Genomic DNA, 12,815 nt, shown 5'->3' on the forward strand with positions numbered 1-12,815 from the left:
GAATTACACTTTAAAACTCCGGACATAAATTACGTTCCGGCGCCAGACTCCAGCGAACCAAACCTGACAATGACTAACTGGGGACTTATAAACACACAGCTCGCAAGTGGCAAGAACTGCACACTATACAACTAATTAATTTCTGATAAGCAAATGTAGTCTTTTCATTTGCATTTTATGCTGTTAATCAGCAGTTAGTTGAGCGGTAATTAAGATGGAGGGAAATATATAATACACATTTCCAATTAGCAGTAAGATATCCATGCAGCAGGTATACTATAATACAAGACATAGGTTTGTTAAAGGGGGATTAACTTGGCAATTTGTCAAAATAATATATGCAGTCAATGTTTCGTGTCGAGATCTTTGTACAGTAGGGGACTCTGCTGGGCCTAGCATTCTAAATTAAATAAGTCAGAAACCAACGTTTTCTTCATCAGATAGTTACTACATAAATTATACAAACATTCTCACAAAACCTATGCTCTTCCAAGTTGCACTAACTCTTTTTGTATGATAATTAACTTGTAAATACTGAAGAAAGAATTAATAATTTACAGTACAATTGTACTTTCTGAGTGAAACGCGCGTAAAAACGAACCCTAAATGCGAACCGTGCTAAAATAAATGCCAAATCGTTTTTTTTTTTTTTTTTTTTTTTATGGGTTAACGCGATAATTTATTAAAAATAATAGAGCGATGTTGCAAAGAACTGTTGGTCCAGACACTCCACGCTATGGCTGTTTTGTTTTCTCTGGGGCCAGATTTTTGAAACCTGGTTTGCTAAACGTTATGAAGTATGACGCATATGTATGTTTTTTTTACCGATGTTTCCGCGTGAATGAGTAAAGTGCTCTCGCGTTGCGGACAATTAGATGCGCCCGCTGTGTACACGCGCACATCATTCTAAGACGCTAAATCTGTTCACTTTAGACTGATCTGCGTTCCCCAGACAATGTCAAAAACATACAGATGGCAAACTTGATTTCAAAAGATAGTCCCCTGCTGCTACTTAATACAATTTACTTTTAAGAGATTTAATTTTTGATAACTTTTTCTATATCCACAAGTTGTTTCAACCCTGCAGGATTTCTAACACTGATGTTTTGTCTACGCATAAAGAATTCCCCGATGCTTCTGCTAAAACGAACTGTCCTTCATTAAATTACCAGAGACCCCTGTGACTGTTCAGTTGTGCTGTTTCTCGCCTTTGTTGCAGTAGACAATGGATAGAAGAGTCGGGAGAAACTCGAGAAAGTCATAACCTGCCTCTTGGTCTAACAGGAGAGACTTTAGTGCAGGCACTTGCTGCTGAGACCCAACGTTTTTTTGTGTGTTTTTTTTTGCACCTTAGACACTTAACAAACTGATCACCGGTTGAACACCGGAGCAAACTCAACAGATCACCTTTCTGAAGTAAAAAAAAAAGAAAAACAAATTGGTTCATCACCACATCAGCTATTTACATAGTCAGTGCATAAAAAGTATGCTTGTGAAGTGCTATATGTTTTATTCATTCATCTCTAGAGCACGGTAGCCCGCAGGCATCTTGGTGCGAGGAGTACCAACAGCAACTGACCAGGAAAAGCTAACAACAGAGGAACGTTTCAAGCCCCCATCCCAACTGTCCAATACATGAAGGTCACAAAGGATCCAGAGGGAATGCTTCCAGATATGGGCACAGAGGGTTCTGAGGAACCCGCTGCACCGAGCCAGTTTAAAACACGCAATCCTAAAAACGCAGCGATCATTAGATCTCAAGGATCTTCCTAGAACACCAGCTGTCACCAAATTCGTCAACAGAACGGGTTGGGACGATTGTCGGCCTGAGACACCAGTCAAATATTTTCAAATCAACTCACTCCTTAACTGGCAAAAGTCTGCCATACTGAGAAGACATTATTATACCAGGGGAGGCCACTCACCAGCCAATCCAAAGTTCTCTAGTTGATGGAGCTCATGGATAAACCAGACTGGAAAACTCAGGTAGAAGGAATCACAACACTCAAGGTGCATTAACACACAGGCCCCTTTGTAAAACAACACACTCCACCCCTCGATTTCCCCCTCAATTCCTTTAAAATGTTATCATTTGGCCTGCAATATTTGTGTGCTGCGTGGGACAAATTCCTACCTCAGTCGCTGAATCTATGCATTTTTAATGACGGGGGCATCTCAACAATTCCATGTTGTTCTCCTCTTTTACGATCATCACTTTAAATCAATCTCCAATGCTTATTTGTAATCCAGTTATTATTTGAACACTCAAAAATGAAATTTCATCGTTTTCAGATTTCCTTTATTTATTCGATTTCACATAAAGAGCATGAACAATATTTGTCATACAAGAGTTGAAACACAATTGAAAAGAGAGGCTCCCTTTGTTGAAACATTTATTACACACATGCCCCTACCACTGCGGAATACGAGGTTGTGGACTGGAGCGGCAACACTTTGCATAGGAGAGTAAGTTGTAGAACCTTAAACACCTGTGACCTACACCCTTTACAAGTGAGCATTAAAAGTGAGATCTTCACCGAACAAAACAGTGGCAGCAGACACGTGCAGGCCTGGTCGATCCCACCAGCAAGTGCTGAACAACAAGCAACGCGGTTACTAATGTTTATTTCTGTTGTTGTTGCTGCAATTTTAATAAGGCTGTTGAATCAATAGAGGCAATCACTGGTGTATACTCAGGCAGTCCTGAACCAGACATCAATAGATGTCGATTCTGTTGCTATCTACAATATAATTCCTATTCTTCCTTTTCGGGGAAAGTTAGAGAGGATATTGGTGTGGCAGGTTGGAGAAAGGAGTTCTGCTTCTAAGCATCTGGCTCCAGGTAATTATTGTTTGCAATCTTGAAACTTCCTCTAGGAACTGGAGCAAGCGCTTGTTCAGCCCGGTTTACCTATCATCATATCACATCCTTGATCATGGAGCACTTGTTCACATACTGAAGGACACCGTGGGCATTGGCTGTGTGGTTCACAATGTGTTCAGCGAAAATAAGACAGCATTTACACTCTATTTAGAATATGCTCCAGATGAAAGCAGCTGTTTGCTCTGGAATTGGGATTACCCTGGCACTCTTAAGTAGACACTTAGCACATAAAAGGTGACGGAATGACAAGAGGTGTAAGCTATATATATCTACCTACACCTTCTGTATTTTTCTATCTGCCACAAAAAGAAATGTTGTAAATTACCTCTTGCTATTGATCACTTTGTCTATGCCTTTCCCGTAGGTAACTTGTTGTGGCCGAGGTTTATACATATCTGTTGGTTTGACCTAGGTGTTGGCACTAAAGGCAGTGCATTTAATATGAAACTGTCTGTATTTTCCTCTGTTGGGTTGGTGGACAGCTAAAGTACCACCACGATTTAATTTGCAAGTTAAATAAAGGGCAGTTCCTTTAATTCTCCAAGAATAAATACATTTTCCCATTTAATCGATTCTCTTCAACAGGCGACTGAATATGTTACTCTTCATAATAATGTCCTATATATGACACTGATACCCAATATTTGATACAACACAGCATTAAGAAAAATCTAACATCTATATAAAAAAATATATATATTTTTGCAAAATAATGACCGTGGCTGTCTGACACCAGCCTTGGCCTAAACAAAAATATATTTCGAAAACTGTCATAGCTGGCCCTTGCAAGTTCGATCACTGCTCTCTTGAAAACAAATAAAGAAGTGTGCCTTATTCTGCCAAGTACTTTCAGTATGTAAACGTTCTCAGCAAGGTCAAAACTGTGTCCCTTTTCCCTTTGTGGAATCTGTTAAAACTAAATCAATGTGTTCAATTGTGCTCGGGAGTAGGCCACTTCTCATTCATAATTTATATATTCCTTTTAACTTTTTAAATTGAAAACGTTTTGTTAAATGTTATGTATTTAACTTTACGCAGGCATCAGGCCATGTTCACAGCAGTGTCAAAAACACAAATGTAATTTTGTATTGGTCCATACAGGGGGGATAATCTGTATCTAAACGTTTGTTTTCATTTTGGCAGATAGAAAGGAAAAAGAAAGCGGAAAGAAATGGACTTATTCAGTGGAAACTTCACAATCAGTCTTTGACCACTAAACCCCTGATGCCTCATAAAAATATCGGGGTAATGCAAATTTGGGCACAAAAGCGACTTTGCACCTGAATCGGGATTGTAAGGAGTGCACACAATTTGCCCTTTTTACCATGTACAAATTTCACCAGGTACCACCAGTTGCAAGTTTTGAAAGGAAAATACCACTAATTGCAGTATGTAGTTATGCAAATGTAACACCAGTATTTCCAGCTACAAATCATTAATCAAAAGAACATTTTTGCCATGTTTTGACTGAACATTGAGGACACTAACTATATGAATCATTAAGACCAATTATTTTTAAGAACATTCTAATATCGGGTTCCCACCTTTAGCCATCTTCATCGAAAACAAATGTACCATATATGACTCTCCATTTACTTCCTGCTTGAGCAAGCAGTGTTTTAGAGGAAGCAGCTGTTCTGCAAGGCACACTATTTTGAAACACATTTTTTCTCTCGTGCACTCATAAAGAGAACCCTCAAACCTTCAATATGGCCCTGGAAACAGACCTCTTCTTTAGTTTGTCCTTACCAGCATACCGTCTCTCGTCAACTTGTCTGTCAAGCAACTTCAAACAAGCTAGTACTGCTCGCAGCTCGGAATACGCACAATTATATCTACATCAACACAATTAACTCACCTGATGAAGGCCAGTGATATAACATAGTCCGGATTCACAGTGATTGTCCAGTCACAGTCTCTGCTGTGCGGGTATGGATGGGGGAAATTTGGAGAAAGAATAAATCCTGAAGAGCCTGTCAAGTTTCCCCCGCAAGGTGCTGCAAGAAAGACAATGAGAAGTTGACATTAGATTTTCTGGCATGTCTAGACAAAAAATTCTGATAAGAACACAATGGAACTACTAGCTCAAATCTGAAATTGAGTTCATGAACAATTCTAGTTAACTCTAATATTCACCATATCACCTTGTTGCCTATTAGCAGAAGAATTGTGCTGAATGTTGCTGATATCAACACAGCAGAACAAATGGAAAACACACTTAGAAACTCGTCTACATGGATTAACAAAAATTCTCATTAATGTTCATTGTCAATACTCCAATAACTGATCAATGATATAAAATGTATAATTCAAATTCATTGCGAGGTGAAAGTTTTAGAGCACGCAGTACTATCTACAACTGCAACCAATGTAAAAATGTATCAGACAAAAGTGTCTTGAGAGGTTAGGTCTGCAAGCTGCTGATCACCACACATCAGCATAAATCATTAGTATATTCATCAAATATCACAAATACTCCAAATCCACTGGAAGAAGAACAATCACTGGCAATGCCGATAGGTCTAGCTTTAATGCAATGTTGTATGGTAATGTGAAGCATTATAAGTAGATAGCATGGGAATAGATATGTATTTGTGTGGAAGCAAATAGCAGTAGAATAATATCGGTGTTGGTTAAAAAGTCAGTTGAGTTTTGCATTGTGATGGAAATTAATGACTGCCCTTATCCCATCTGTGCAGCCGCCAGATAAAACACCCAAACTATCTAGTTATCTAAGACACTTTAATAGCTTTACAATGTCATTTGTGTACCCCTGAGAGTTCAAGCTCATGCAGCTGGATAAATAAACAAAATTATCACACATCTGAGTCGAGGAAAGTACTTTTTTGTGAAAGCATGTCACGTCTGCCCAATGAAACATGTACTCCTGGCTCCTAATGTGTGGGTGGAGCCAAAGCTCCTCTCCTTGTGATTCTCAGATAATTGTCTGGGGACTGCTACGCTGTCAAGCTAGATCATAGCAACATTGTTTTTTAAATGTATTAGAAGCAGCTGGCAAAAAAATCAACTTAAAATGCAAAAATGTCTGATTTGGTGAGGATAGTGTTTCTGTGGATTGTGACATACTTTATCCATCCCTAATGAACTAGGGCTGGCTCATTTAAACATGGTCATACTGGAAAGCATATGCAGCCTTAACAAAAATGTTCAACAGCCCAATCTTGCCCCATCTCTCATCTCCCTGTCTAATACCGCTCTCTTTCCTCTCACTGTCCAAGAAAGTCTAGTGTGCCTACTGGAGAAAGTAGCAGACACAAGCAATGGCCCTCTGCCATCAAGAACCAGACTCTGATGGCTGTAGCCCCAATCCCTCTAACCTAATCCCGATGGGAAAGTGCGCAAAGTGATAAACAGGCAGTCCCCAGAACAGGACCCATGAGGACTGTGAGGCTTTGCTAAGGTCAAAAACAGTATTTCAAAGGTCTTGGTAGCATACATAAATTTGAAGTATTAAACAGTGCAATACCATTAACCCCTCGGGTGCCTTGGATGAGGTGATTACATCCGCTGCTGTGGCACTCAGGCGCCAGCAATGTAACCACTTCGTCCAAGTACAGGCCCACAGAGAAAGCATTAGTGCTCCCCCGGGGGCCTGGCATCCACCTCCCATAGGCAGGGATGGAAGGGGAATCGCTTCCCCTCCCACACCCGACCCCTGTGGAGTCTGATGACATCAACGTGCGATCGCACACTGACCTCATCAGAGGCCGAACCCGCGGATCAGAGCAGAAATGCTTTAGCATTTTTCATCCGATCACGTGGAGGGAGCGAGTGAGGCATCAAAGGAAAGGAAAGGCCTTTCCTTTCTTTTGATATCTCTCTCAGCATTTATGCTGCCCAATTGCGATGCCAGGGATTTTTTTTTATATTTTATTTGTGGATAAGGGGAGCAGCCCCTTGGGCAAGGCCCGCTCCGCAGGTGGGTAATTTATTTTATGGCCATTTCTGCCACCCCCGGGGGAAGATTGGCTTTTTTTAATTAGGGGGGGGGGAGCAGAAACCTCTAGGAACCACAGATAATTTTTTTTTGTTTGTTTTACTTTTATATATGGGGAGCGACCCCTTAGGCAAGGGTCGCTCCCATGGGGGAGGACATTTATTTTAGATCATTTTTGCCCCCCTTGGGTGCAGATCGGCCCATTTCTATTAGGCCGATCTGTCCCGGGGGGGCAGAAACCACTTAGGCACCTTGGGGACACATTACTGTTGGCCATATCTGCCCCACCTTTGGGGGCAGATCGGCCTGCTTTTGGAACGACCATCTGACCCCAAAAGGGGCAGAAAGCACACCAGAGACCAGGGAAGATTTTTCTTTTAAAAAAAGAGGGTGGGGGTATGGCCATACCTCCACCCCGAATAAATGGGGCCAAACTTGTTCTGGCCACTGGTGGGTAAATGGGACAATTACCACTGATCCACTCCCCGGGGGGGCAGAAAGCCTACTAGATGCCAGGGAATTAAAAAAAAGTGGGGTGGTGGCTACCAACCAGTATAGGCTTGGTATGCCCCCACCCCAACTGAAGGGGGTAACTGGTCTTTCAGCTCTCCCCTGCACACTAAAACATGTTATCCCACGGCAAGGAAGAGGACATTTGATTATTTGGGGTTTTGGTTTTACATTTGGGCCATGAGAACCTGTCTAACTCTCAAAATTGTCACACTTGGAATGGTGAGGGCTGCACTTTTGGACTTTTGGACGCTGCCATGTAGAAAAATCCACAAGACCTAGACACATCTGAAAACTAAAAATCTGGGTGGGTCCAGGGTGGTGTGCTTCACATCCACCCCACACCATTTTCTCACCAACAATGCCCTGCAAAGCTCCAACTTTGCTGGAAATCACACATTTTTCCAACATGTTTGTGGTGGAACCTTCAGTAATCCACAAAATTCCCAGCAATGTCGCACCTATACCAATAAAAATTCTGCCCCACGTGTCAGCCTAAAAATTTATTTTTTTCCAAACTGCCCTTTTGAACCCACTTTTGTTGCCCCTCAATTTCGACATGTTTTTGGCTCTTCCCTGCCACAGGCACTTGGCCCACCTACACAAGTGAGGTACCAATTTTACTGGGAGACTGAGGGGAACATTAAGTGGTAGGAAATTTGTCCCGGTGCAGTGATCCCACACAGAAATGTGGGAAAAATTAGATTTCTTTAGCTACATTTGAGGTTTGCTGAGGATTCTGGGTAAGAAAACACTGAGGGATCCACGCAAGTCACACTTCCCTAGACTCCCTAAGGTGTCCAGTTTTCAGAAATGTTTGGGTTTGGTAGGTTTCCCTATATGGTTGCTGAGCCCAGGACCAAAAACGCAGGTGCCCCCGCAAAAACAGGTAGCTTTGTATTTGATAATTTTGATGTGTCCACATAGCGTTTTGGGGCATTTTCTTTCACGGGCACTACGCCTACCCATACAAGTGAGGTACAATTTGTATTGGGAGACTTAGGGGAATGCTGGGTGGAAGGAAATGTCTGGCTCTTCTTAGATTCCAGAACTTCCTGTCACCAAAATGTGAAGAAAAAGTGTTTTTTGGCAAGTTTATGAGGTTTGCAAAGGATTCTGGGTAATAGAAACTGGTGAGAGCCCGACAAGTCACCCCATCCTGGATTCCTCTAGGTGTCTAGTTTCACAAAATGCAGAGGTTTGACAGATTTCCCTAGGCACTGGCTGAGATAGAGGCCAAAATCCAAAGCTAGGCACTTTGCAAAAAACAGCTCTGTTTTCTTTGGGAAAATGTGATGTGTTCATGTTGTGTCTTGGGGCATTTCCTGCAGCGGGTACTAGGCCTACCCACACAAGTGAGGTACTATTTGTATTGGGGAAATTGGAGGAACCCTGGGTGGAAGGAAGTATGTGGCTTCTCTCAGATTCCGGAGCTTTCTGGCACCAAAATGTGAGGAAAAATTGTTTTTTTTGCCAAATATTGAGGTTTGAAAAGGATTCTGGGAAACAGAACCTGGTGAGAGGCCCACAAGTCACCCCATTATGAATTTCCCTACGTGTCTAGTTTTAAAAAATGCACAGGTTTGGTAGGTTTCCCTATGTGCCGGCTGAGCTAGAGGCCAAAATCCACAGCTAGGCACTTTCTAAAAAACACGTCAGATTTAAATGTAAAAATATGATGTGTCCATGTTGTGTTTCCTATCGCAGGCATTAGGCCTACTCACACAAAGTGAGGTACCATTTTTCTTGGGAGCCTTGGGGGAACACAGAACAGAAGAAAAAGTGTTATTGCCCCTTGTCTTTCTCTACATTTTTTACTTCCAGACAGTGTGCAAAAAAGACCTCTACTTGATAAATGCCCTGTAATTCACATGCAAGTATGGGGACCGCAGAATTCAGAGATGTGCAAATAGCCACTGCTTCTCAACACCTTATCTTGTGCCCATTTTGGAAATACAAAGGTTTTCTTGATACCTATTTTTCAGTATGTATATTTCACCAAATGAATTACTGTATACCCCATTTACAATGAAAACCCATTGAAAGGTGCAGCTCCTTTATTGGCTCTGGGTACCTAGGGATCTTGATGGCACTACAAGCCCTATATATCCCTGCAACCAGATGAGTCCAGTAGACATAACGGTATATTGCTTTTTAAAATCGTACATGGCAGGAAAAGGTTACAGAGTAAAACGTGGAGAGAAATGGCTGTTTTTACCTCCATTTTTATATTTTTTTATTTTAGCTGTTATGTTCTGTAGGAAAACCTTGTAGGATCTACACAAATGAACCCTTGCTGAATTCATAATTTTGTCTGCTTATCAGAAATGTTTAGGTACCTGGGATACAGCACTGGTTTCATACCCATTTCTGTTACTAACTGGAAGGAGACTAAAAGCACAAAAAATAGTAAACATGGGGTATGTCCCCGTAAAATGCCAAAAGTGTGTTGAAAAATGTGGTTTTCCGATTCAAGTTTGCCTGTTCCTGAAAGCTGGGAAGACAGTGATTTTAGCACCACAAACCCTTTGTTGATGCTATTTTCAGGGAAAAAAACACAAACCTTCTTCTGCAGCACTTTTTCCCCCATTTAAAAAAAAACAAAACAAAATTTTTGCTGTATTTTGGCTAAATTTCATAGTCTCCTCCAGGGGAATCCACAAACTCTGGGTACCGCTAGAATCCCTAGGATGTTGGGAAAAAAGGATGCAAATTGGTCATGGGTAGCTTATGTGGACAAAAAGTTATGGGATCCTAGCCCCAAATAGCCAAAAAAAAGACCTGCCACCTAAGGGGGAAAGGGTCTGGCAGCGAAGGGTTAAAAGTGCATAGTTTGCCTACACTACTTTTTTTATTTTGACATGTTTTTCTCAAAACTTCCAAGTAGCCCCAGTGGCACGTGTCCACTGCAGTGACTCTTCCTTTTTGACTCAAAGCACATTTAATTGTGTGAGCTCTTGATCCATACCTACTCTACTATGTGCACTACGTTGGTGAACCACTGAATTGACAGTGGCTTGGGAAGATATTATCAAATTAAAATATGGCTAGAACTATGCACATGGCTGGAAATACATTTTGGAGCTTGTATCAAAGCACATAACGTTAGCGTGTTACCGTAAGATTGACACCTGTCAGTCCTATGATTGTCCTCCCCAAACCATTTTGCCTCTTTGCCTCCATAGGTAACATCCAATTGGCATATTTAATTTATGTATAAGCCCCTTGTAGAGTGGTGTACCCTATACCCACAGACTGTAATTTAAATGCTGCTAGTGAGCCTGCAACTCTGATTGTGTCACCCACTGAAGTAGCCCCTTAAAACGTATCCCAGGTCTGCTGTTGCAGCCTGAATGCAGTTTCAAACTGCTAATTTACCTTGCAATATATTTCCTTGCCAAGCTTTAAATTCCTCTTTTATTGCATGTAGGTCACCACTAATATAGGCCCTAGTTAGCCCATAAGACAGGGTGCATTGTATTTAAAAGGTTGGACCTATACTTTTAAGTTTTACATGTACTGGTAGTAAAAGTATGTTTTTCACTTGTCGGAGGCCTACCAGTAGGATAACATTCGGTGTCCTTATTACATTTAAAAAGGCTAACTTTTGATTGGTGTTTGGTATCTATGAAATTGTAATTAAAAATCCTCTTTAATGGTAAAGTCGGATTTTAAATTACAATTTTGAAAATGTCACTGTTAGAAAGTAGGCTTATTCCTGCCCTTTGCTGTTTGTTGCCTGCAGCCTGTCCTAGGTCACATGACGGGGTGTAGTTGGAAGTTAGACTTTTTAATTCCTCCCAGACACAGTCACACAATAGTGGGATTAGGTATGTCTGAATGGGCCATCTGTTGAACAGGCTGTGCTTTGCCTTCGCACAAAGGAATTGTCACCACCGTATTGTTCCTGCAGCCAGCTTGCACCAAGTGCAGGGGAGTCAAGAAATTCCAAGCACTTCAAAGAGAAATCTCTCTAAACGTCTCCTACTTCAAAGAAGGCACCAGGTATAAAACAGTGCCCTCAGACCCATTCTTCAGCTTACTTTCTGGACCTGTGGAAGGACTTTCAGAGGTCTCCCTCCTCCTGTGGCTCCCAGTGTACCCCACAACATAATTTTGCTACACCTGAAAGGACGGCTTTGCTAACTGGGGCCTGCATTGAATTCTTAAATGTCTGTCCTGCTGTTTGAGCCCTTCTTCTTCAAATAAATCCAGGACTACCAGAGTGACACCAAGGGCTAATTTGCTGTCCTCCTGGTCAAAGCCACAGGGACATAACAAATCCCCACTATCCTTAACCCAAACATTGGCCCAGTCTGAGTAAGTCCTAACTCCCCAAGTGGTCCCCTTAAGTCCTGGCTGGATCCTTGCTAGTGTGATAAAGGTGCCCAGAAAGCCAAAATCCAGAATTTGGGACTCAGAATAAAAAAGAAAATATGCTGGATGTAAACTTGTCTGAGAACTGTGAGAAAACCAGGGCTAACCTGATTATCTATCCATCTAAGGTGCATTGCTGGTCAGCCTGACTTCACAACAGCCCCCTCTATGCTCTTCTCCACAGCAGCAAATCCTGTTAAAGGGTCTTTCACCAAAGGAATATCTGGCCTCCTGGAACTCTCATTGGGTACAGCCTCCTGCCTCCTGAAGAATGTGACATACAAAAAAGTGAGTAAGGGCCCGATTACGAGCCTGGTGGTCTGTGGACCACCAAACACGTGGTGACAGTACTGGACTGGCTTGGCACCACTTGGCAGTTCAGGACTCACAGGTAACACACTCTAGGTGCGTAGAAAGTATGAAGGCAGTCTTGGATGTCCAGGGGGCTGCAGAACAGGAGTCAAGCCCGCAAGCCCTTGAAATCAGTTTGTTGTGGGGATATGGCGATTCAGGTCCAGTCCTTCTTACTCCCAGGAAAGCAGGTAGCAGGGCAGGCACAGAAAAGCAGGAGTCCAGCAAAGTCCTGCAGAGTTCCAGCAGAGTGACAGTCCTTTCAGCAGCACAGCAGTTATTCTTCCTAGCAGAGTATCCTCTGCCCCAGAGGTGTACTGAGCTGGTAGGGTCCGAAGTCCAGTTGTTCTACCCTGTGGTGCCTTTGAAGTGTGGGTGACTTGAAAGAGAGGCTTTGAAGTGCACCAAGGTCCTCCCTTTCTTGCCCTGGTTCCAGACACACTACAGGGGAGTATGCAGCTCTATGTGTGAGTACAGACACAGCCCTATTCAGGTCCAATGCCAGCTCTTCCCTCCCATCCCACTCAGGATGGCCCATCACCGTGGTGATGGCCCATCAGGTTGTGAATGGCCCATCAGTCACACCTCAGTTCCCTTTGTGAGTGACTGTGTAGAAGGAATGCACAAAGTCCAGTCCTCACCCAATCCAGATGTGTATTGGAGGCAGGCACACATGGCTTAATAGCTGAAAAATCCCAACTTTCTAAAAGTGGCATTTTTAAAGTTTTAATTATA

The 12,815-nt window shown here is 42.3% G+C and overlaps 1 protein-coding gene across 1 annotated transcript in view; it reads right to left on the minus strand.

Moving 5' to 3' along the window:
* The window catches only part of CSMD3 (CUB and Sushi multiple domains 3), a 2,682,374-nt gene that overhangs the window by 844,131 nt on the left and 1,825,428 nt on the right, over positions 1–12,815 (minus strand). The window contains exon 28 of the mRNA XM_069220640.1: positions 4,743–4,881. Coding sequence (XP_069076741.1) covers positions 4,743–4,881 — 139 coding nt within the window. The remainder of the gene's footprint in view (positions 1–4,742; positions 4,882–12,815) is intronic.

The sequence above is a fragment of the Pleurodeles waltl genome, chromosome 2_2 (genome assembly GCF_031143425.1).
Source record: "Pleurodeles waltl isolate 20211129_DDA chromosome 2_2, aPleWal1.hap1.20221129, whole genome shotgun sequence".
NCBI lineage: Eukaryota > Metazoa > Chordata > Amphibia > Caudata > Salamandridae > Pleurodeles > Pleurodeles waltl.